At 43.0% G+C, this 23693-nt stretch overlaps 2 protein-coding genes across 2 annotated transcripts; one reads left to right on the top strand and one right to left on the bottom strand.

Moving 5' to 3' along the window:
- Positions 1 to 344: 344 nt before the first annotated feature.
- Positions 345 to 15090, top strand: LOC123427746. Its single transcript, XM_045111865.1, has 14 exons — positions 345 to 648; positions 3575 to 4114; positions 4225 to 5364; positions 5569 to 5893; positions 6434 to 6689; positions 6790 to 7006; positions 7706 to 8055; positions 8215 to 8736; positions 9289 to 10489; positions 10589 to 10942; positions 11132 to 11369; positions 11617 to 14177; positions 14275 to 14411; positions 14611 to 15090. Exons 1-14 carry the CDS (start codon positions 568 to 570, stop codon positions 14909 to 14911), a joined length of 8223 nt encoding a protein of 2740 aa, XP_044967800.1. The 5' UTR covers positions 345 to 567; the 3' UTR covers positions 14912 to 15090.
- A 1004-nt stretch (positions 15091 to 16094) lies between these two features.
- Positions 16095 to 19228, bottom strand: LOC123430773. Its single transcript, XM_045114612.1, has 2 exons — positions 18742 to 19228; positions 16095 to 16402 (listed from the first exon to the last, which is right to left on the bottom strand). The coding sequence occupies exons 1-2, from the start codon at positions 19098 to 19100 to the stop codon at positions 16366 to 16368; spliced, it is 396 nt and encodes a 131-aa protein (XP_044970547.1). The 5' UTR covers positions 19101 to 19228; the 3' UTR covers positions 16095 to 16365.
- Between the last annotated feature and the right edge of the window lie 4465 nt (positions 19229 to 23693).

Below are 23693 nucleotides of genomic sequence, written 5' to 3'. Positions count from 1 at the left end.
GTATGTAATAATATGAATGTAAGATTTCTAATTTAAGTTATTTTAATATGGAATGCATTATTTGAGACATAATCGATCAGTGTTCACAAACATGTCCAGACGCGTTCGGATTTGCAAGTTGGGATTGTAAATGCTCTTGCCATGCCCATTTCCACCGTACCCATCTCCCTCACGCGGGCGCGCGCGCGCACACACAAGTCCATGAGCGAGCAATCACTCGCCGCGTCTGCCACCCTTCCCTCCCCTCTTCTTTTCACCCGCCCCGTGGAAAAGGGGGCCCGCGTCCCAAGACAGACACCAGCCCGGAAGGGAAGCCCTCTCCCACAAGCAAAAGATTTCTGCCTCCCTTCCCATTTTGATCGCCCCTGCTCTGCTCTGCTCTGCTTTTTCTCCGCTGCACACCACCAGAGCCACCACCACCTTGACCCCTCCCTCCTCCTCCTCCTCCTCCAGACGGCCACAACCAAAAACCCCATTCCCCCTCATCCCCCACCCCCCGCTCGCAAATGCCGCCTGCTCGCTCGGGCGCACGCGCGTGAGAGACACCGCGCCCGCGCCGGAGCCGACATGGGGGAGACGGATTTGGAGGAGGTGGTGCTCTCCTGGTCGGCGCAGGAGATCACCGACGACGACCTCTACAGGGACAAGGTACGCCCGTCCGCCCGCCCGCGCCATCCATCCACCCACCCATCCTTCCCTCCCGAGTCCCGACGACGGTCTCCGCGGCCGCGCCGCGCGGCGCGGTTTTGCAAAGCGTGGCCCTTTTTTTTCCCACTCTCTCTGTTCGATTCGTACGGGCTCCGGACAGGCGAATCGCGTGTGCATGCCTAGCTAGTGCGTGCGCTTCTACCACCCGTGCTTAAATCCGGTGGCTATTTTTGATACACTAAACTAGCCGCGTTTAGTGGAGCGCGCCGCCGTCCGCTGCGTTCTACCAGCACCAGTCAATTTGGGTCCATGCGCTAGCTAGGGTTTTTGAGGGGGGGTTTCTGCGCACGTGTCATGGATGCGCGATTGCCATTGTGATGTACCGGGTGCCATGTCTGAATAATTCGGGCTACTGCATTGCCCGTTGCTGTTGGAAAGAATTGTCACTGATTTGCTAGGTGCCGTGATGCGTGCCACCATTTGACAAGTGCTGTGCTGGGCAGGCTGTAGCATCATCTAGTCTCGCTCTGATTTTTTTCTTCTACATAAGGCGTTTTAAATGCCTGACAGGTGTGTAAGTTATTTCTCCTAATGAGAGAGACGCATCTTGTGATGCTGTACAACTTCATTTTGGTGGCAGAAATTATGTGTTGTTTTGCTCTGTCTACGGCTTGAGTATGGTCGGCGTCCTCCTTGTGACATGAGCAGCTTATAAGCGCTGCATTGGTCCTTGCTTGTTCTTGCAGTACTACTAGATGAAGTCGACTCCCTTAGCATTAATTACATGTCATTTCTGTGCTTAAGGAGCTGTTGGTGAATCTTTTGCGACCTATAATAATATTTCATTTATGACTTCTTTTGTGTTCAGGTTGAGACTGTTCCCAGTAACTTCAAGCCTTTTTTTTTCCTTTGCAAGCTTGAGCCTTCTTATTTTCGAATCTCTGCGTATGTGCTGACGGCAACATAACTGTTGCGCGCTTGGTGACACATGGTGTTTTCAGGGAATTACATGTTACTGTTAGTGCCATATGTGCTGACGGCAACATAACTGTTGCGCGCTTGGTGACACATGGTGTTTTCAGGGAATTACATGTTACTGTTAGTGCCATATGTGCTGACGGCAACATAACTGTTGCGCGCTTGGTGACACATGGTGTTTTCAGGGAATTACATGTTACTGTTAGTGCCATATGTGCTGATTCAGGCTAACTAGATGTTGATTTTCCACCATTTGTCAAGTATTGTGGTTGACTGTAGCATCATCTAGCCCGTCTCATGCTAAAAAACATTAGATAATACTCCCTCCGTTCCAAAATTCTTGTCTTAGATTTGTCTAGATATGAATGTATCTAGTCACGCTTTAGTATTTAGATACACTCATTTCTAGACAAAACTAAGACAAGAATTTTAAGACGGAGGGAGTATGTGATGTAAGTTTTAAAGGTCTGTTGGGAGATGATAGGTGTGTAAGTCGTCATATATGTATCACGATGAGAGAGATACATGTCGGGATGCTGTACAATCTGGTGGCAGAAACTATAAATTGTTTTTGCTATGAACAATTATGTCTATGGTTGACAAGAACAGCTTAGGCCCTGTATTGAACCTTGCTTGCTCTTACAGTAGATTAAAATGACCAGATAGCTAGTATTTTGTTAGCGTTAATTACATGTCATTCGTGTGCTCAAGGTCTGTTGGACAATCTTTTGCTACCTATAACCATATTTCATCTATGACATCCTCAGTGTTTTGTTTGAGACTATTCACTACAATTTCTAGTCTTTTTTGCAAGCCTAAGCCTTTTTTTTTTGGAACCTGTGCGTATGTATGGGCTCCGGACCGGCGAAGCGTATGATTGCATTTCCGTGCTAGGTTCCGGTTGTGCTTAAATCTGATGATTTTTTTCAATTAATCACATTTAGGTTGCTGTTGTTTGCTGCCTTTTATGTGCAATCGAAGCTGGGTCAATTGGATGCTCCAAATGATGGTTCTCTGTCTGTGTGTGGTCTATGCTCTAGGGTTTAGAGGGGTTATCTGACCACGTGTCATGGATGTGCAATTGACATGTGCTGAGTGCCATTTCTGGACGTCCGATGGCAACATAATTATTGCGCGCTTGGTGACACATGATACTTCAGGAAATTACATGTCGCTGTTGGTGCCATATGTGCTGATACGGGCTAACTAGATGTTACGAATAAATTTTATGCCACCAATGGGTGTGCCCATTGCTGTTGATAAGGATGACACACTAATTTTCTATGCCCATGCCGTACCACCATTTGTGAAGTGTTGTAGCTGGCTGCAGCATCATCTAGCCCATTTCATTCTAAAAAACTTTAGATAATACATGGTGTAAGTTAAATGTCTGTTGGGATATGATAGGTGTGCAAGTCATATATGTATCTTAATGATAGACATACATGTTGTGATGCTGTACAATCTGGTGTCAGAAACTATGGATTATTTTGCTATGAAAATATTATATCTGGTTGATATGAGCAACTTAAGCCCTGTATCGAACCTTGCTTGCTCTTGCTGTAGATTAAATTGACCAGATAGCTATTTAGCTAGCATTACTTACATGCCATTCTTGTGCTCAAGGAACTGTTGAAGAATCTTTTGCTACCCATAAGGCTGGTCGTAATGGGAGTATCATAAGTAGTATCATGCATGTCAATTAGACATATTTGATGAGGTGGCATGAAATTAAATGAAGAAAGAGAGGGTTGAGTATCATATTAAATGTCGTGCCACTATGCGTCATGCATGGCAATAAATGAACTGTTCTATGATACTAGCACATGATACTATGCATTACGGATGTAGTATCATACACTAGTATCATATGCATGATACTAGTATATGATACTCCCCATTACAACCAGCCTAACCATATTTCATCTATGACCCCTTTTGTGTTTAGGTTGAGATCATTCCCTGCAACTTCAAGTCACTTGATCACTATCTCACATCGTATCGTGTGCCTCTGATTGAAGAAACAAGGTCAGATCTGTGCTCATGCCTTGAACTCATCAGTGAAGCACCCTTGTCGAAAATACTTTCCATGGAGGTAGCAGGAAAACCAGGATCATACTTTATGGATGTGGACTTCTGGGACAATGATGCTGGTTTCTCTACTGGGGCTTATTCTGCAAGGAATGGTGATATATATATTTTGTCTAGCATAAAACCTGAAGCTGCAGAGGACTTAAACCGCCATGGTGTGACATATTGCTTGGCAATGGTCACTGAGGTTTCTATGGATGATGAATACCAGAAGGGCTTCAGAGTGAAAGTTGCAAAGAATATTGGGTTGGAAGAAGAAGATTTAAACAAACTCAAGCATGCAATATTTCTCAATAATATCACAACAAATATACGGATATGGAAAGCACTTACCTTCGATACGCACATGAATGAAAATTTCACAGTAATCAAGTCTCTTTTAGCCCCCACAAATCTGGTAATATGACATGAATATTCACATTTTAGTTTTACTTGCTATTTTCATCACCATTATAAATTGGTATGAGGCCTAACTTTTTGAGCTCCTCTTTGTTGGCTCTGTTGCAGGGTGAGGATGTTTGCCGTATGTGTGCTAAACAGGATGGGGGCCTTTTGGCTTCTTACACGGAGCAACTACTGTCAGTTAAGCTCAATCGATCACAGTTAGATGCTATTGAATCTGTCATCTCAGCTGTGCGATGTGGGCATGTGAACCGCGTGAAGCTTATATGGGGTCCACCAGGCACTGGGAAGACCAAGACGGTTAGCGCTTTGCTGTGGGGTTTGGCATGTTTGAAATGCAGAACTCTTACTTGTGCTTCCACAAATGTTGCTATTGTTGGAGTTTGCACTCGTTTCCTTCAGAACTTGAAGGATTTCAATGCGCATATTGGCAACATTTGTCTACCTTCTTCTCTTGGAGATATCTTGCTATTTGGGAGCAGTTCTAATATGGACATCACCGAGGATCTTCAGGATGTTTTCTTGGACTTCCGTATCGATGAACTTGTGCAATGCTTTTCATCATTGTCTGGATGGAACTACAGAATAGCTTCAATGATATCCTTTTTTGAAGACTGCGCTTCACGCTATGATATGCTTCTTGAGGATGACGGCAAAACTGATCCAGTATGCTTTCTGGACTTCATAAAGAAACAATTTGATGCGACAGCAATAGCTCTGAAAAGATGCATAATGAGTTTGTGGGTTCACCTTCCTGGAAGGTGCTTTTCTCATGATAGTGTCATAAATATATATTCATTGCTTAGTATGCTGGAAAATTTTGGGACCCTTCTGTGCAACGTAGACTTGACGGAAGAGGGTTTGAAAAGGGGCCTTGGTTGTCTGTCAACTGAAAACTCTGCTTGTGCACAGCCTATATCTTCTATTGAGAAGGAACTGGATGGAGCAAGGTCTAAATGCCTTAAATTGCTTAAAGATCTGCTACACTCGCTTAATTTACCCACTGGAGTAGGCAAAGACTGGGTCCAAAGCTACTGCATACGTAATGCAACACTTCTTTTCTGTACCGCCTCTAGCTCTTATCGGTTACATCACATGGAGATTGCACCCCTTGATGTATTAATTGTTGATGAAGCTGCTCAAGTGCGGGAGTGTGAATTGGTGATCCCACTACGTCTGCATTGGTTAAAACATCTCGTTTTGGTAGGAGATGACTGTCAGCTGAGTGCAATGGTCAAAAGCAAAGTAAGGTTTTGACTCACCCTCTTTATAATGTCTTGTTTCATTTATTAGTAATTGGTGCATTTATCAACAAGATAAACTTCTGATACTGAAACACTATTTTTTTTTCTTTTAAAAAATGTAACAGCCTTATCTTTCTTCCGTGTCCCATTGTTATTGATCTGTTTTTGATAATCTTAATTCTTACCTTACATTGTTTATCTCTAGGTATGCAAAGAAGCTGGATTTGAGACAAGTCTATTTGGGAGATTGGTTATGCTCAAATTTGATAAACATTTGCTGAATATACAGTATCGCATGAATCCTTGTATCAGCTTATTTCCAAATGCTCAATTTTATGAGAGGAAGATTTTAGATGGTCCCAATGTCCTGTCTCCTAGTTATAACAAGGATTACACATGCCTCCCTTTTGGCAGCTACACGTTTATAAATGTCACTGATGGAAGGGAAGACAAAGAGGGCACAGGAAACAGTCGCAGAAACATGGTTGAAGTTGCTGTCGTTTTGCACCTAATCCATACCATCTTTAAATGTATGTCCAAGCTGAGCTCTGTCCTTTCTTTAACCTTATTGTTCTCCTTTCTAGTTGTTTTTTATAAAAACTACTTGGCTAATGTAACATGGGATCTTTAGAAGTTTACATGGCCTTCCATTCTTGTACTGCATACTTGATAACATTAATTGGTAGAAAGTTGTTCTCTGCAATAGGGTACGTTTGAGAGTCCAGTTTTCTATGTGTATCTGGTGATATGGTAATTGCATCAGTCTGGCTTTATGAAATTTCAATTTATTGCCCTGTTCGATGGACAAGTTACACTTTTATTTATAAAAAAGAGAACATTAAGTAGATGACATGAAAGATGAAACATTTATTCTCTGTTAGAGTAGTTGGCCACTGCATGTGCCCGCTTTAGTAAATTTTATTATCTTCTGACTTTATAGCGGAAAAGCAATGATATGTCAATGATTTGGGATACATCAACTTAAATTTGCTGAAGAAAATTCTTTCAGTAGCCTTGTCCAAAGATTGGCCCCTAAATTCAGTAAGCATACCACTTATGTTTTTGTGCAGCTTGGAAAAAGACAGATCAAGGGCTCAGCATAGGTGTGGTCTCTCCATATAAAGCTCAAGTTGATGCAATTAAAAGTCGGCTTGGCAAAAAATATGATACATGTGAAGGCTTTCATGTGCGGGTGAAGTCCGTTGATGGTTTCCAAGGAGAAGAGGATGATATAATAATACTATCAACTGTTAGATCCAATGGGAGAGGGGTTGTTGGATTTCTTGCTGATAACCAAAGAACAAATGTTGCTCTTACTAGAGCAAGGTGTGCATCAATATTTTTGCGGTCCCTTGTTCCATCGTTGTTCAAAGTACTATGTCAGACTGATGATATAAATTATCTGATGGATACTTTATTCATGCAGGCACTGTCTTTGGATTGTTGGGAATGCTCATACACTCTATAAAAGTGGGACCGAATGGACAGACCTTGTTACTGATGCAGAGAGACGTAAATGTGTTTTCAGTGCCACTAATGACGCAGCCATGTGTAAGTTGGTTGTGCAAGTAAAGCAAGAGCTTGATGAACTTGACGATCTTCTTAATGCTGATTCGGCTGTTTTCAGCAATACTAGATGGAAGGTAATTACCATGGTTTCAGCCAGTTTGACTTTGAACATACTTTCATGTTTTCTAATGTGTCTGCACTTAATTACCCAGAATGCAAACCACATGTATGTACAGTACATGTGTCTTATGAGACTCATGCTGAATGTACACTTCCTTTATAGTGTGATTTTGTTTGTGTTCATGAATATACATGCAAACAACATGTATGTACATGTGTCTCGTACTTTTTGGTATCATGTATGTGGTTCGCTTGTCTCTGCTAGGCTGTTTGCTCTGCAATTAGATTGTGGGAGGTTTGTAATTAAGATTTTCAGGATATTTGCTACTTTGTACCATGCTATGTCAATTACGTGGTTCTTTTCTATATACATCTTGTGAAGCTCGTAGTTTTCTTGAAGAACACACTGTTCTTTCATTTTTGTCATATACTATCATATGAGCTTTGACTGAAATGAAACTATACAAAGTTTGACCAAGTTTGTAGAAAACAATATGAAAATTTACAGTAACAAAGTTATATGATGTGAAAATATATGCAATGATGAATCCAATGGTATAGATTTGGTGGTGTATATGTTAATATATTTTTCTACAAATCTGTTGAAAGTATATAAAGTTTGACTTTAGACAAACCTAATATGCGGAATAAATAAAAACAGATGGAGTACATTTTTTCTCATGTTCCATTATTTGTATTCATATTTTCAACAGGTCATTCTTAGCGATGAGTTTAGAAAGTCTTTCACCAAACTAAAATCACCACAGCTCAGGAAGGAAGTACTCCAAAAGCTTATCAGACTTGGAGATGGTTGGAGGACAACAGTTAAGAACCTTGATATACCTGGTGTTTCTCATCTTGCAAAAGTATACAAGGTCAGGGACCTGTATCTTGTTTGGAGTACCGACGTGGAGAAAAATGAAGGAAGGTATTTTCAGATAATAAGAATTTGGGACCTAGTGTCACAGCAAAATGTTGCCAGAACTGTTCAACGTCTCGAGAATCTGTTTTCCATGTACACAGATGATTACCTGGATCATTGCAGGAGAGTGCAGACACAGGGGTATGAGTTTCTTCTACTGTTAATGTGCTATAATACTCTTGTTTCTTCGGTTTTTTTATACTTATGATACTTAGAGAGCTGAACTGTTTGTGAATGGTCACGCCTACAAATGAACCGGACATTCTTCTAATTTTTGCCCTCCTTTGTTGTGTATAACAGGAAACTGGAGGTTCCTATAGTTTGGCATATTGAACATGATATTATCCGCTACAACAAGGATCGCAAAGCTGGTGCTCATGAAGAGCATGATCTCGTGGATACATCATATGCCATGGAGAATTCAAAAGTTAGCGAAAGCTTCTTACTGATGAAATTCTACTCCTTATCATCTGGTGTGGCAAAGCATTTGCTGACAGCTACTGATGGGTCTGAAATCGACATCCCCTTTGAACTGACTGATGAAGAGCAGGAGATAATCCAATTCCCGCTCACTAGTTTTATACTTGGGAGGTCAGGCACCGGAAAAACCACTGTATTGACAATGAAACTGATTCAAAAAGAGCAACGGTCATTGATTGCCTCCCAAGGTCTACATTTGGGAGGAGATGATTTATCAGGGCTGGATCACAAAAATATTATGCCACTGAAGGACGCAGGAGAAAGTTTTGTGAAACAAGTGTTTATTACTGTAAGCCCAAAGTTGTGTTCAGCCATAAAAAATCACATTTCTGGACTTAAAAGGTAAATCTGCTGAACTAGAGCCCTACTTAGAAGTTTGTACATGGTTTACACCATTGTGGAAATGATTTTCATACGACTATTTAAAGTGGACAGAAACGTGTGCACAAGTTGGCACATCCCCCCCCCCCCCCCCACACACACACTGTTGTACTGCATTTCTAACCTCGTATTCTCTATACCCCTATACCCTTTTGAAGGGTTAATCTTTTATGCATCTAAGATGCATTTCCTCTTTAAACTATGATTATTGGAATTATTAAAAAAAACTGCACATATTGGGACTACCCCAGTAGCTTTTTATAGAAGGGGGAGATAAATCATGAGCACCACTTTGCAGGCCAGGCTTTGAATGTGGCTGGGTTGGACGAGCACTCAGCCACTCACATGACTAGCCAACCAAGCCATGCTTGATGGTCTTTCTTAAAATTATACTACATTACAAGCTGGTTCGATGATTTCTTTGAAAGATTTTTGCTTTGCTCCATTTATGATTTGTACCAAGTACCAACATTAATCCTTGTATTAATTCCAACTTACTTCAACCCTTCATAGATTTGGTACCGGCGATGTCTCTGACCAGCCTAGCATTCTTCACATGCATGACATCATGGATGGCCTAGAAGAGTTTACAGAAATTCCTGACAATTTTTGTGATCTACCTCATGAGCACTATCCTCTTACTATAACATATCGTAAGTTTTTGATGATGCTTGATGGAACATGCCGGACATCATTTTTTGATGCGTTTTATGGTGAAATGAAGACAAGCTTTGAGAGAGGCCATTCAAGATCTCGTGCGGTGCAAACTTTTATTGAATTGAAGGAAGTTACCTATGACAAATTTGCTACTTTCTACTGGCCTCGTTTCAATGCTGACCTGACAAAGAAATTTGCCGCATCCACTGTCTTCACCGAAATAATTTCTCATATAAAGGGTGCGTATCAAGCAAGCAGGCCTTGTACTGGGAAACTGGGAAGACAAGATTATGTGATGCTTTCAGATAAAAGATTTTCATCTTTGAACAATGAGAAGAGAGATAAAATTTATGATATATTCCTTGAATATGAGAGTATGAAATGCACTGCCAAGGAGTTTGATTTGTCAGATTTCGTCAATAGTCTTCACAGCAGTCTAGTGTCTGAGGGCTACAATGGCGATATGGTGGATTTTGTTTACATAGATGAGGTACAGGATCTCACCATGACACAAATAGCACTTCTTAAGTATGTCTGTATGAACATCAAGGAAGGCTTCCTTTTTGCTGGTGATACTGCACAGACTATAGCAAGGGGTATCGATTTCAGGTTTGAAGATATTCGTTCACTTTTTTATACTGCATTCCTGGCAGATACTGAAGCGTCAAATCGAGGACTTAAACACGTTAAAAAAGTCCATCTATCTGATATGTTCCAACTGTCTCAAAATTTCCGCACACATTGTGGCATCCTCCGTATGGCACAAAGCATCATGAGCCTTCTGTACTTCTTTTTCCCATCAAGTGTTGACAAGCTTAATCCAGAAACCGGACTTGTATATGGAGAAGCTCCTGTGCTTCTGGAGTCTGATAACGATGAAAATGCAATTATGACTATTTTTGGAGAAAGCAAAACTAAACATGGTAACCTGCATGGGTTTGGTGCTGAGCAAGTCATATTGGTTCGTGATGATGCGGCAAAAAAACAAATTATTGATCTTGTTGGTAAACAAGCTCTTGTTTTGACCATTGTTGAATGTAAGGGCCTTGAGTTTCAGGTATGGGCCTATAAATTCACCTGTGTTCATTTTGCAAAATATTTTAACTGTAAAACACACTGTTTCCAAATGTGTACTTACTTCCCAGATATTGTGTAGGATGTGCTGTTGTACAACTTTTTTGGTTCGTCGCCTTTAAGAAACAAATGGAGAGTTCTCTATGGCTACATGAAAGATAAAGATATTATAACACACTCCGAGGAGATCTCTCATCCGGATTTCGACAGAAGCAAGCATCATCTTCTCTGTTCAGAGCTGAAGCAACTATATGTTGCGATCACACGCACTAGGCAAAGACTCTGGATATGTGAAAATACAGAGGATTACTGTCGACCAATGTTTGACTACTGGAAGAAGTTGTGTCTAGTAGAAGTTAGATTACTTGATTCTTCCCTCATTCAGGCAATGCAGACGGGGAGCAGCAGTGATGATTGGAGGGTACGAGGAACCAAGGTTGGTGATATTTACTTGTTTAATCTGGAAAGCCAATTTTAATTTGCCATGCTACACATTATATTTACTTGGTGAAATTCATGTTTTTTTTTGTCTCACAATTGTTCTATGCACACAATTGTTCTATGTACCTACTTACAGTTTTGCCATTGTTATTTCATATCACAAGTTCTTTCTCTTTTTTTATAGTTATTCAATGAGGGGCAATTCGAGATGGCTACTATGTGCTTTGAAAAGGCCGGTGATGCACACAGAGAGAAGTTGGCAAGAGCTGCTGGACTTGTAGCGACAGCTAACCGTGTCATCTCAACAAATTTGGAGTTGGGCAAGGCTTCGTTGCAAACAGCATCAGAGATTTACGAGTCCATAGGCATGCATGAGAAAGCTGCTACTTGTTATATCAAATTAGGTGACTACAAAAAAGCAGGTCTGCCAACTCTCCATAATTTCCAAGCTATATGTATACTTTGAGATTTCATCATTCCATAATATTTTACGTTATTCTTAAAGAACTGCTGTCTACGAAAATGTCATCAATTTCAAAAAGAAGAAAAAGAAAATGATATCCCTACATAAATTGGACACGCTATTTTTTAGCTTTCATATGGATAATTTTACCTGACACTCCACGAAGTTCTGTCTGACTAAACATTGTGTTCGTTGCATTGCCATAGGTATGGTCTATATGCAAAAATGCGGTACTTCTAAACTTGAGGATGCTGGTGATTGTTTTGCTATGGCTGAATGCTGGTCCGAGGCAGCTGAAGTGTTCTTGAAAGCTAAATGTTACACAAAGTTTTTCGCCATGTGCTCGAAAGGGAAAAAATTATTCAATCTGGGCTTGCAGTTTCTGCAACAGTTAGAAGACGAACAATCCCTAGAGAATTCAAAGTCCTTGGAGGTTTCTGCAATTAGAACAAAGTATCTAGATAATTGTGCTCAACATTATTTTGAGCGTGGTGACATAAAGCATATGATGCCTTTTGTTAAAGCTTTTAGCTCTATGGATCATGTACGGGCATTCCTAAATTCTAGGAATCTTGTTGATGAACTGTTGAGTTTAGAGATGGAGATGGGTAATTTCCTAGAAGCTGCAGGAATAGCAAAGCATAATGGAGATGTCTTACTGGAGGTAGACATGCTCGAGAAGGCGGGCTTGTTTGAGGATGCGACACGGCTTCTCCTCCTCCATATCATTGTGGATTCCTTGTGGTCCTCAAATAGTAGAGGGTGGCCTCCCAAAAGATACTCAGTGAAGGAACAATTGCTTTCAAGAGCCAAAGAGATGGCGGAAAAGGTCTCTGAGTGCTTCTACTGCTTTGTTTGCGTGGAAGCTGATGCACTGTCAGATGTGAATAAGTCTCTTCCCAGTTTAAATTGCATTTTGGTTGAGGGCAGAAAATGTGAAAACTTGTTAGTTGAACTTGTTGCTTCCCGTTCGATTCTTGATGTTCATCTCCAGTCTCGAGCCTCTGGATACAACATAGAATCAGGACCAGGATCTGAAGATGAAAATAGTTGTAATGATATGATGGCCTCTAACCAGATATCACCCCAAACTCTGTTTTATGTTTGGAATCATTGGAAGTCGATCATAATCAAAGTACTATCTCATCTTTGCCACACCGATGGTCCAGAATTAAATGATTATGCAGTTATGTATGAAGATCTTTGTGCCAAGTACTTTGGATTGAGGAAGGATGGTGAAGTTGACAGATATGTGGTGCTTAACGTGAATGCAAGTTGGCTTTCTACTGCTGGCAGAAATTCTTTGCAGCAAGATGGCAACAGATGGTTACTGGATGCCCCTCAGTGTTACTCGTGTGCTCAGTGTTTCTGGATGAATGAGCTATCTTCTGTCGGTTTCAGTGTACTTAAGAAGTTGGAGTCATTTGTTCAAATTTCTCCAAAGCCATCATCTTCTTATACCCTGGTGAGGACTATCCTTATCATAAATGAGATTGCAAAGTTTTTGGAAGAACCACAGTTCAGTATGCCAAAAATGAAGTTAAGAAGCTTCTTTGTTCTCTGTGAGCGTCGCTTCTTTGAGTTAGTTTTTCTTGTGTGGAGAGATGGGACAACAAGGAGCCTCTTGCGTCTACTTGACTCACCAGCTGCATATGGATTGATTGCTGATTCTCTTAATGCAAATCTTCGCCCAGCAAATAAAAATCTGACTCATGGGCATCTTGGGAGAACAACGATACTCCTGCTGCATGCAGCACAATTGGACGAAGCGCTGCTTTCAAGACTACTGCAGTACCTGGACAATAATTCTGATTGGGCAGAATTTTTTCGATATTTCAAGAGATTTCTTGATAGTGGTGGTGATAGATCCTCCTTGATCTTGAACTTTAAGCGTTCTCTTGAGTTTACCTGCAATGTGAAGTGGAAGGATGAACTAGACTACATATCCCCAATATGCTATGTGGGCCTTATGGAGTGCCTTGGTTTTATGGCTTCATCATGCTTGATACAGAATGATTTTATATGCTGCACAAAATCTCTGTTGGTCAATATGCTGGAGTGCCGTACCAGCAAGGTTTACATTGACACCTGCCTGGTATCCAAATCGAGCTCAGATTCTGATCTTGATCGTTTGGCATACACATCAGGCCGTTTCATATATCAGACAATTATGGCTATCTTGACGACCAAGCATATGCTCCAGGAATGGGTACACAAGACTTCAACTCCTTCTAGTACTTCATACAAAGCAGTCCTCCTGAGACTAGTTGTTACACTCTATCCACTGATCCTAACTCTTTCTCTGGGGAATTGCTATGAGGTCACACATAACCTTCTGAGGAATGAAGTGTTTAAGGATTTACCTTTGGAGTTCTCTCAGAAAATTGTACATGCTTTGCAAATCAAGGCTCGCACACCGAGCAATTTCACAAGAGTGCTTGCTGATGCACTCGCTGCAATCGGAGATAATATGGTAGTTATTGGTTTACCCAAGAGCCCGGTAGACTGTCGAAACTTAAATGCTCATATGTTTAGCAAGGAGGATTTGCGTGATGTTCCGAAGATAATGGCTCTTCTGTGCCCTGAAGAACCAAGTTCTGTAAAGCAAGAGACTTCATTGCCTGAAAAATCTGATGGTAATAAGTCCGGCAATGTTATTTCTGGAAACACTCCTAAGGCTGATAATGAGATGGAGCATAATGCTGAGATGGATTTAGCCGATGAGATGCTTTTTGAGAAGCTTGAGACTCTTATAGCCGAAGGCCTGGTGAGTTTCAAATGTTATAATGCTTGTTTTTGTTGTTATCCAGTTTGTCCCACTGTTCCCAGCTGCCAAGTTATTCTAAGCATGCTAATCTCTGCAGAAAGACCCAAGGGTTATTATTGAATTCCTTAAAGGTGCCCTTCCATGGCTGGAAAGTAAGATAACAGCAGGGATTGATAAACGATTGCTGGACGATCTCAGGCGCATCTGCAGTGAGTTAGAAAATGGTTCTGACAGGTAAGCGAATGTTAATTCAGGGCCAACTATACATTTCTTTAAAGGTGGTACAAATGCCACATTGCAATTGATAGGCATACAGAGTGGCATCTTTCTGCGTGATGTGCACCTTCAAGTCTAGTGTAAGAGACATGACCGGGTTATCCCCATGTCTTGTGAAAATTTACCACTTGCGCGTGATTTTCTTTGTTTGTCACAGGATGCGGGGAAGAGCTTTTCTTGCTGTGGAGAAGCTGCTTCAAGGTGAGAACAAGCTGCAGCTGATATTCCGAGTGGTGACTGAAGCAAGGCTAAGGAGGATCGAAAGTGAAGCGACGAAAAAAAGCATAAACGACTGGAACAGCGACGCTGCTGTCCAGCCTCACGCTGACGCCGACGGATGCTCGGATGACGATGAACTTGACATGGGACAAGCTGCGGCCTCGACCTCAAAACAGGCGGCGCAGAAGCAGAAGAGCAAGAAGAAGTCCAAGAAGTCCAAGGGCCGGGGCAGGAAGTGAGCTGCTGTAGCTGTGTCCCGTAGGTGCTGTGGCTTCCCCGTTGCGAAACATTTGGAGAAAAACTTGTATATCCCACCACCTTATTAGAACCAAAGCATGGCAAGTGCTATATAATCACATCACCATAGAACCAAACGGATTGCAGGTGCTGTGTTTTGCTTGGATGTGGTGGTGGCTTATGTTGTTGCCTGTTTGCGCCCTTCTTGTTGCCGTGTTTATGCCTCTACTCGTCGTTTCATTGTCGACCCAGTTAAAACATGCAGTGCTTCACAAGCGGCCACTAAGCTCAGAAGATCCAGGGCATGTGTTATGCCTCATCTCCTGATCCCAACGGTTTGGGCAAAAGGAAATGTGTTGCTTCACATCTGACAAGGGGAGGGAACTTGGGATTGGCTGGCTGGAAGATTGCTAGCATCTCTCAGCTTTGGTTGGTTGTGTGAGGGCTTGTATTTTTGCCTGTTTATTATTGGAAGCTACCTACTATACTCAATATTTGCCGGCACCCACGGATGTGAAGTTCCAGCTAATTATGTGGAGCGAGCTTACGGAAAGTGTTGGGCCCTTTCTCTGACTCTTGAATAGCTCTGCCTCACCATCACTTTCCAATTCCAAAACATATTGCATGGTTTTTTTTCTTTTCAAAGAAGAAAAAGGAGTTGGCAATCAAAACTGCATTGTTAAAACAGGACTAAAATTGGTGAAACCGTGGACAGCTCAAATTAATCATCCATGCGAACTGGCATTCGACCAATTCTCAACACGCCAACAGCTACGATGCACCAGTAATTGAAACGATGTGATGATAGCATTCGTAATTCACCAAGGCATGGAGCAATGCAAGCATGAATCCACACCTCCGAACCCAGACGTTCGCAGAGATGTTCATAGATACTCCCTCCGATCAGCGTCAGTTATTTCCAAACGGCGGTAATACTTGTTATTGAAAGATGCCTCGTCAGTAAATAGTCTATTTTGCTGGCACCCACACCTACAGCAGGCTTTTCTTTTCAAATAGAATGAGCCGACAACTGAAACTGTATCAGAATTGGAATTGCTGAAACCGCGGACAACTTAAAATTGATCAGCTGAAACCGTGTATGTTAGGCTATGAACTAACATCCGACCGCTTTTCCACAGGAACAGCCATGATCTACTAACAGATGCACCACCGGAGGAAACGATGAGATGATATAGCATTCTTAGTCCACAAAAGCACAGAGAGCCATGCAAGCATGAATCACAATTCAGAACCCACACGTTCTCATACATCAAAGATGTTCATTAGCTACACCCGTACTGACAATCTCACAGCTCCAAGTTTACATTAATCACCGTCAGTCAAACTGCAGATGGGCAATAAAATAGGCTCAAAGCCTCTAGAAACATGATAGACGACTTGGATGACAGGGGGGGTGAAGAAATGGAAGGGGTGGGGTGCTCCAGGTGATCATCTCTTAGCATGCAACGTCCCCTCCATTGTCCACAGCAGGCCTACATGATAGTCAACAACACAACTGGTGTTATGCTATGGTATACCACCTACATCTATTTAGTAGGGCTGCTAAATCAGTAACTAGCTCTTTTTTCCCAGGTGTACTTATCCCCTCTACCGTTTGTGATTGATCTTACTATTTTCGCAAAGTTATCCAGTTCTTGGTGTCTCCAACCAAATGGAACACATATAAAGCAATTCATTTGTAGTTTGAAAAATCAAGTGTGTAGTGAAATAGTGAATGTGCCAGGCTCCGAGAGGCAGATAGAACAAGGCATAACTGCTGCTAGGATGGAGAAGTCAGAAGGCATTGTCCACAGGCTCAAGTCACGCCACACCTAACACTTTGGTCTGGAGTTTGGTACGTGGGTTTGGGATGAAAGGCCATTCACGAAACAAATTGATGGTGAACGAGACATTAACTGAAGCAGATCAAAATTCAGGTACTAACTTACTCCATCTAGGCGGTCACATTGTTTCGCTGCTAAGACAAAATTGGAGGGGCTCTAAACAGGGTGTAGCAATGCAATGGTAAACGTCCGGCAAAACAGAATAATAATTGGTGACGATCCTTTGCAGATCTTGAGGGCAGCGAGGAAAAAATTATAGATTAACTGGTTTGACCCTGAATACTTTAGCGAGCGGCTACTTTTGTGCCCCTGAACAATTTACTACTAGCCATGCTAATAGAGCTACAACCACTATTTAGGAATTATACCAAATCTAAACTGTTAAAGACTACTACAATCGGACACGTAGAACAGTCCCAAGGAGACAGAATCTCCCATTCTGCCTACATCCCTACTTCATCTTTTGAGTTGAAAGTGGCTAAACTCGCTTCCACCAGGGGGCCGACCAGAAGCCAGAGCTGGCCTCCCACCTATATATATGCACAAAAATTATGTAGCTAATATATAAACAGAACGAAAGCAATCAAAATGTCTGTTCAAAAAGGCATATTTGTTTCCTCAGCACAAGTTACTGGTGTTATACTAAGGAATACCGCCTACATCTATTTAGTAGGGCTGCTAATTCAGCAACAGCATCCAGCCGGTCGTGATTGATCTTACTGTTTTCACAAAGTTCTCCAGTTCTTGGTGTCTCCAAGCAAACAGAACACGTGAAGATACCTATAACCCTAATGGAATTCATTTCTAGTTTGAAAAATCAAGTGTGCAGTGAAATAGTGAATGCCAGGCTCTGAGGCAGATAGAACAAGACATAATTGGAGCTAGGACGGACAAGTCTGAAGGCATTGTCCACAGCCCAAGCCACGGCACACCTAACACTTTAATCTATAGTTTGATACTTTGGTTTGGGATGAAAGGCCATTCAGGAAACAAATCGATGGCGAACCTGATATTAACTCAAGCAGATCAAGAAACAAGTACTAACTTACCGGATCTAGACAGTCACATTGTTTCGCTGCTAAGACAAAACTGGAGAGGGGGTGTATTGGTGAAGACCCTTTGCAGATCTAAGGGCATCCAGGAATGAATTATAGATTGATTTGACCCTGAATAATTTACGTAGCTACTACTTTTATTCCCCTGATGATGATCAGTTTGCTACTGGCCATGGTAATAGAGCTACAACCACACCTCTACTGGCTGTGGAATAAATCAAGGTACTACCGTACTAGCACATTTCTACTGGCCTGTAATTAATCTATCTAGGTACTATACAAAATCAACTGCTAATTGATTACTACCATCAGATACATAGAAGAGTTCCAAGGAGATAAAACCTCCCATTATTCCTACATCATTACTTCATCTGTTGAGTTCAAACTGGACAGACATACATGCCTGTTCTAGGCATACTGCTCTGCATCTTATAGAATAATGCATACTACTCTGCATTTCTGAAATGGTCGTAGACTAATTAGTTTGCAATCGCAAAGAACCGGCAGAAGGCATAGTGACCATGAATGCTGGTGCAAGGAGAGAGAACTAACTCGTGGTGAGAAGACGAAGCCGAAAAAGGGGGAAGGGAGAGGGTTCGGGAACTCCTAGATTGGTTTGTCCCTGAATAATTTACCAAGCGGCTACATTTATGCCTCTGAATAATTTACTACTACAAGAAATGGCATTAAAGATACACAACCACATCTCTGCTGGTAGTAGAATTAATCTTCGTAGCACGTACCCACGTCTCAAACTTTAAGTTAGTTGAGTTCCAAGGAGATAGAATCTCCCATTCTGCGTACAACACTGATTCATCTTTTGAGTTGAATTAAAGTGGACAGACATTCAGGCCTGTTCTTGCTCCATGTACGCATACTACTCTGCATATAGAACAGCGAGCATGAATGCTGGTGAAAGGAGGGAGAACTCACCCGTGGCGAGAAGCCGAAGAAGGGGGAGGGGGAGCCAAGGGTTCGGGGAACTCGAGTGGGATGCCTTGGCTGAAGAGGCTGAGGTGCTTGTCGAATGCTGGGACGGGGCCGACGCTGGCCTCGTAGTCGGCGATGGTGGCGGCGGCGAATTCGTCGATCTGGCGGAGGCACAGCTTCTCCGCGTCGGAGAGCGAGGTGGCGCGGTAGTAGTGGCGCGCCTTGTGCATGTCCGAGAGGTCGGTGCAGTACTTCTCGAGCAGCAGCTCGAGCTCCACCTCCACCACCGCCTCCATGCCCTGCACCTTTTTCTCCAGCGCATCGATTGCGCGTTCCGTCCGCACCGCGTACTCTCCTATCATCTGCACCCTGTTCTCCCCTTCGCGGCCACCAGCGCCTTGGCCTTGGCCTCCTGCATGACACGAACGCCAATCCGTGAAGTGAAACCCTAGATCAGCAATCGCGTATGCTTAGGCAGGCCGATGAGCAATTGACGATCCACCAGGTCCGAGAGAGAGGGAGAGCGAGAGAGAGATACCACTCGCCGGCGGCGCCACCCGACGCCGATGCCGCCATCGCGGGACGGGGGTGACCGCGGGCGCGGGGTGTGGGGCATACCTGGCCAAACGGGCGTGCCTGACGGGCCGGCACGGGCACGAGACGGGCCCGGCCCGGCACGACCTAATCGTGTCCGGGCCAGGCACGAGCACGCCATGGGCCGTACCTGGGCCGTCACCCTCAGCCCGCGTGCCAGCTCGGCACGGCACGATTAGGAGGCGCGAGAGCGAGCGAGGCAGCGACCAGCGATATTTCACAGCGGGGCGGGTGGGAGACGCGCGAGATTTGAGGGAGCGGGCGGGAGAAGCGGAAGACGCGCGAGATTTGAGGAAGACGCGGGAGATTTCACAGGCGGGAGACGCGGGAGGCACGCGACGGCGCGGGCGGGAGTTTTTTCAGGTTTTTTCAGGGTTTTTCCGTGTCGTGCCGCGGGCCGGCCCGATTAGGCAACGTGTCGTGCTTGGGCCTGAACCCTGGGCACGCGGGCCGGCACGGCACGGCCCGTATATTAATCGAGCCCAGGCGGGCCGTGCCGTGCCTGGCACGATTATGGTGGGCCGGGTCGTGCCGTGTCGAGCCGGCCCGTTTGGCCAGGTATGGTGTGGGGTCGAGAGAAGGGGAATTTTTTCACCAACGCCCGACGTGCGACCGTGCATACCGCTAGTTCTTTTGCTGGCTTTTTCGAGCTTCCAGAATAAGTTGTACCTATCTAGCTTATTCTAAAAGTTCAATCAGAATTTTATTTTTAGAAGTCTATTAGTTAACTTCTAATTACTCCTTCCGTTCTAATTTTTTTCTAAGAAATTACCTATAAATTTGATTGAGCTTTTAGAATAAGCTGGGTAGAAGGCAACTTATTCCAGCTTATTCTATAAGCCAGTAAAAGAACTGGCCCTTAGGTGGACCGGCCATTAGCAACACATCATATTTCTCTGCTCTGCGAGGAAAGTATTGTTTTTCCACCACCACCACCCGTCCAACTAGCTCACGAGCACAAGCGGGAGCTTTTCAACAATCACACTCATACGCAAACCAATTTGTATTTTTTAGGAACTAATTAATCTGTAGTTAGATGGTTAGAGGGAATGTGTAATCTAAGCCCACCAGGAGAAGGGGAATTTTTTCACCAACACCCGGCGTGCGACGGTGCGTGCCTTAGGTGGGCCGGCCATTGTGCAGCATGTGATATTTCTCTGTTCTGCAAGGAAAGTATTGTTTTTCTACCACCATCACCCACCCAACTAGCTCAGGAGTGTGAGCTATACCTGGATTATTCGGGTCAGGTCAAAAAAAGCCTGACGGTAAAAACCCAGGCCTGAGCCTGGCCCGGCCCGGCCGTCGGGCCTAAATTTTGGGCCCAAGCCCGGCCAGAACTAAAAAAATCCCGACTAGGACCGACAGGCCCGGCCCGGTCGCGGCATAATTTTATTTTTTTCATAGGTTCGAGCCCGGTCCGAAATGACCATCGGGCTCAACTTTCTAGCCTGAGCCCGACCCGATGGGACAAATAGGCCCAGCCCGGCCCGGGCTGCCCATGTCCAGGTATAACGGTAGCCTTTCAACGATCACTCTCATACGCGAACCAACCTATGGTTGAATGGTTAAAGGGACTGTGGTATACCAGCCCACTAGGGTTCAAATCCCGGTGCTCGCATTTATTCCTGAATTTATTTTAATATTTTCGGCGATGCGCATTCAGTTGCAAGATGATATGTCGGCTCAGTATCTCGGATGTGCTCATAGGCGTAGGGTGTGCGTGTGTGTATTCATAGGGGTGAGTGTATGCGCGTGTATATGAACGCTTTTGTATGTACTGTCTTAAAAAATGATCATTCTCATACGTCGCCATTTGGCGCTCAGTCGCCATTACGTGTTGCGTTCTAAGCGTTTTCTTAGGATTTTATTTTTCATTTTATTTTCTCGCACGCGATTTTGGCTTTTTATTTTTTTTTTGTTTTTTTTTTGTGTTTTGGTTTTTCACTAATCGTTCTTACCTTTTAGATGGAAAAAACAAAAACAAAAATGCGCGAAAAAACACGTTTTTTGTTTTTTTCGTCGGAGGCATGGTCGTGCCTCTCGAAAACGAAAAAGTGAACTCTTTTTTTTTGTAAGAGGCACGATTTTGCTTACGCGAGAGTACGGTTTTGCTTTCGCGAGAGACACAGTTTTGCGTTTGCGAGAGGGACTCGGAAACGACAAAATGTGTTTTCTGTTTGTTTGTTTTTAGAGAGAGGCACGGTTTTGCCTTCACGTGAGGCACGATCGTGCCTCTTGGAAATGGAAAAACGTGTTTTCTATTTTTTTTTTCTATCATGAGAGGTATTTGGTAACGAACAAGTAATGGTAACGGTAAATAAAGTACAACAAGGTAGCCCAATCCTTTTGTGGCAAAGGACAGGCCAAAACAATCTCTTATAATGAGCAAATCATTCTTGAGAGTATACGGGATATCTAGTCACTTTCATCATGTTGGTTTGATTCATGTTCGCTACTTTGATAATTTAATATGTGGGCGGACCGGTGCTTGGTTGTTGTTCTTATTTAACCAAACCTTCCACTTATGATTAACCCCCTCGCAAGCATTCACAACTACGAGAAAAGTATTAAGATAAAATCTAACCATATCATTAAACGTTTGGATCCAAACCAGCCCCTTACGAAATAGCGCGTAACTAGGGTTTAAGCTTCTGTCACTCTAGATAGAGGCGAGGGTCTCGATCTTTCGATGATATGGTGGCTATCGATTTGGTGGAGACGACTTTGACGATCCGACTACAAACATGCACGACGTTGCGCCTTAGCAATCGGTAAACCAACTCCAAGAGGTTATTGACCACGCGGGAGCACGATCAACCTGGCTACGAAGGTCTCTTCCTGCAAGCAAACGAAGAACAAGCAAGAATATGATAAAAGAATTTTGAATATTGCAAATATATATGTAGTATGATAAGGGTCGGGATCCGAAAGCGGTATTGGCCTGGTGGTTCGACACAAACGAAGTACACCAAGTTGCAATGGCTAACTTTTAACTAAACAAATCCCATGTCTAAACGGTGCCCTAGAAGAGGGGTCTGAAACCAACCATAACTCCGTTTCCCCACACATACGGACTCTAAAAACAGCCTATAAAGTGGTATTTCGAAATTACATGGGCTTGGCCCAAAAATAAGGTGACGCAACACCTATAATGACTTATGAACGAAATTTATGAAGTGGCATCTTGTATATTTCGTCTAAGCCTTTATGCTCTCATTATGGTGGCTTCAAAGTGTGAAATCACCATGGGAAGCTCCATTGTTCTTTCCTACGCGCGCATCTTCTCCTCCATGCTTGTTCCCGCTCGAATGTCCATCCTTCGTGTCCATGCTAGGTCCTTCATTCACAAGTAAAACAAAAGTATCTAACTTAGGCAGCATTATATGTTCATGAACATTAGAAGGATTTCCAAAAAATGGAAGTACCTGGTAATTCGACGAACGTGCACGTGCTCTAGTAGTTTGTCCGGTATGTATAGCAGCAGGGGCTGTGGGTGTAACAATGGTATTGATGTCCTCATCACCCCCCCCCCTTCTTGAACTGAAGTCGTCCTCGACGGAAACTCATCTTCCTCATCCAAATAAGGCTTCAAAACTGCAATGTTAAAAGTGGGACTAACCTCAAACTCCGCAGGCAGCTCAAGTTTATATGCATTATCATTTATTTTCTCTAACACCTTAAAAGGACCATCAGCACGTGGCATTAGCTTTGACTTGCGCAAATCAGGAAATCTATCCTTACGCAAATGTAACCAAAAAAGATCTGCAGGTGCAAAGACAACATGTTTTCTACCCTTATCTCCAGCAAGTTTGTATTTAGCATTCATACACTCGATGTTTTCCTTAGTTACTTCATGCATTTCTAAATGTAAAGTACACACGGATCTAAATGTTTCAGACCCGTTGATTAAAAACCTCTCTCACAAGCAAGATATGATCAAACCCCAGAACTGTATGGGTGTTAGATTCATTACTATCACATAGTGATGTGAACTAGATTATTGACTCTAGTGCAAGTGGGATACTGTTGGAAATATGCTCTAGAGGCAATAATAAATTGGTTATTGTTATATTTCCTTGTTCATGACAATCGTTTATTATACATGCTACAATTGTATTGATTGGAAACTGAAATACATGTGTTGATACATAGACAATGATACGTCTCCAACGTATCGATAATCAACCTTATATTCTATTGTTGATGATCCCAAGTATTTATTGCCCTCATCTCTGCATACTGTAGTGAAAGAGCCCTCAACACTTGATTTTGCCGGAGCGCCATCAACCTTAATTTTGCACAATCCAGCCGGTGGTGGAGTCTAGCTGCATTGCAAGGGTGTGATCACTACAACTTTTGTA

This window comes from Hordeum vulgare, chromosome 2H (genome assembly GCF_904849725.1).
Source record: "Hordeum vulgare subsp. vulgare chromosome 2H, MorexV3_pseudomolecules_assembly, whole genome shotgun sequence".
NCBI lineage: Eukaryota > Viridiplantae > Streptophyta > Magnoliopsida > Poales > Poaceae > Hordeum > Hordeum vulgare.
The sequence above is the reverse complement of the archived record's forward strand: the minus strand, read 5'-3'. Positions and strand labels throughout refer to the sequence as shown.

Excerpts from the sequence above, each read along its gene's own strand:
- LOC123427746 (XM_045111865.1), top strand. The coding sequence starts at position 568 with ATGGGGGAGACGGATTTGGAGGAGGTGGTGCTCTCCTGGTCGGCGCAG. Across the intron at positions 10,943-11,131 it reads GGAGGGTACGAGGAACCAAG|TTATTCAATGAGGGGCAATT; the intron begins GTTGGTGATATT and ends CTTTTTTTATAG. Across the intron at positions 14,412-14,610 it reads TTAGAAAATGGTTCTGACAG|GATGCGGGGAAGAGCTTTTC; the intron begins GTAAGCGAATGT and ends TGTTTGTCACAG.
- LOC123430773 (XM_045114612.1), bottom strand. The coding sequence starts at position 19,100 with ATGATAGGAGAGTACGCGGTGCGGACGGAACGCGCAATCGATGCGCTG. Across the intron at positions 16,403-18,741 it reads TCTTCGGCTTCTCGCCACGG|GCCTGCTGTGGACAATGGAG; the intron begins GTGAGTTCTCCC and ends ACTATCATGTAG.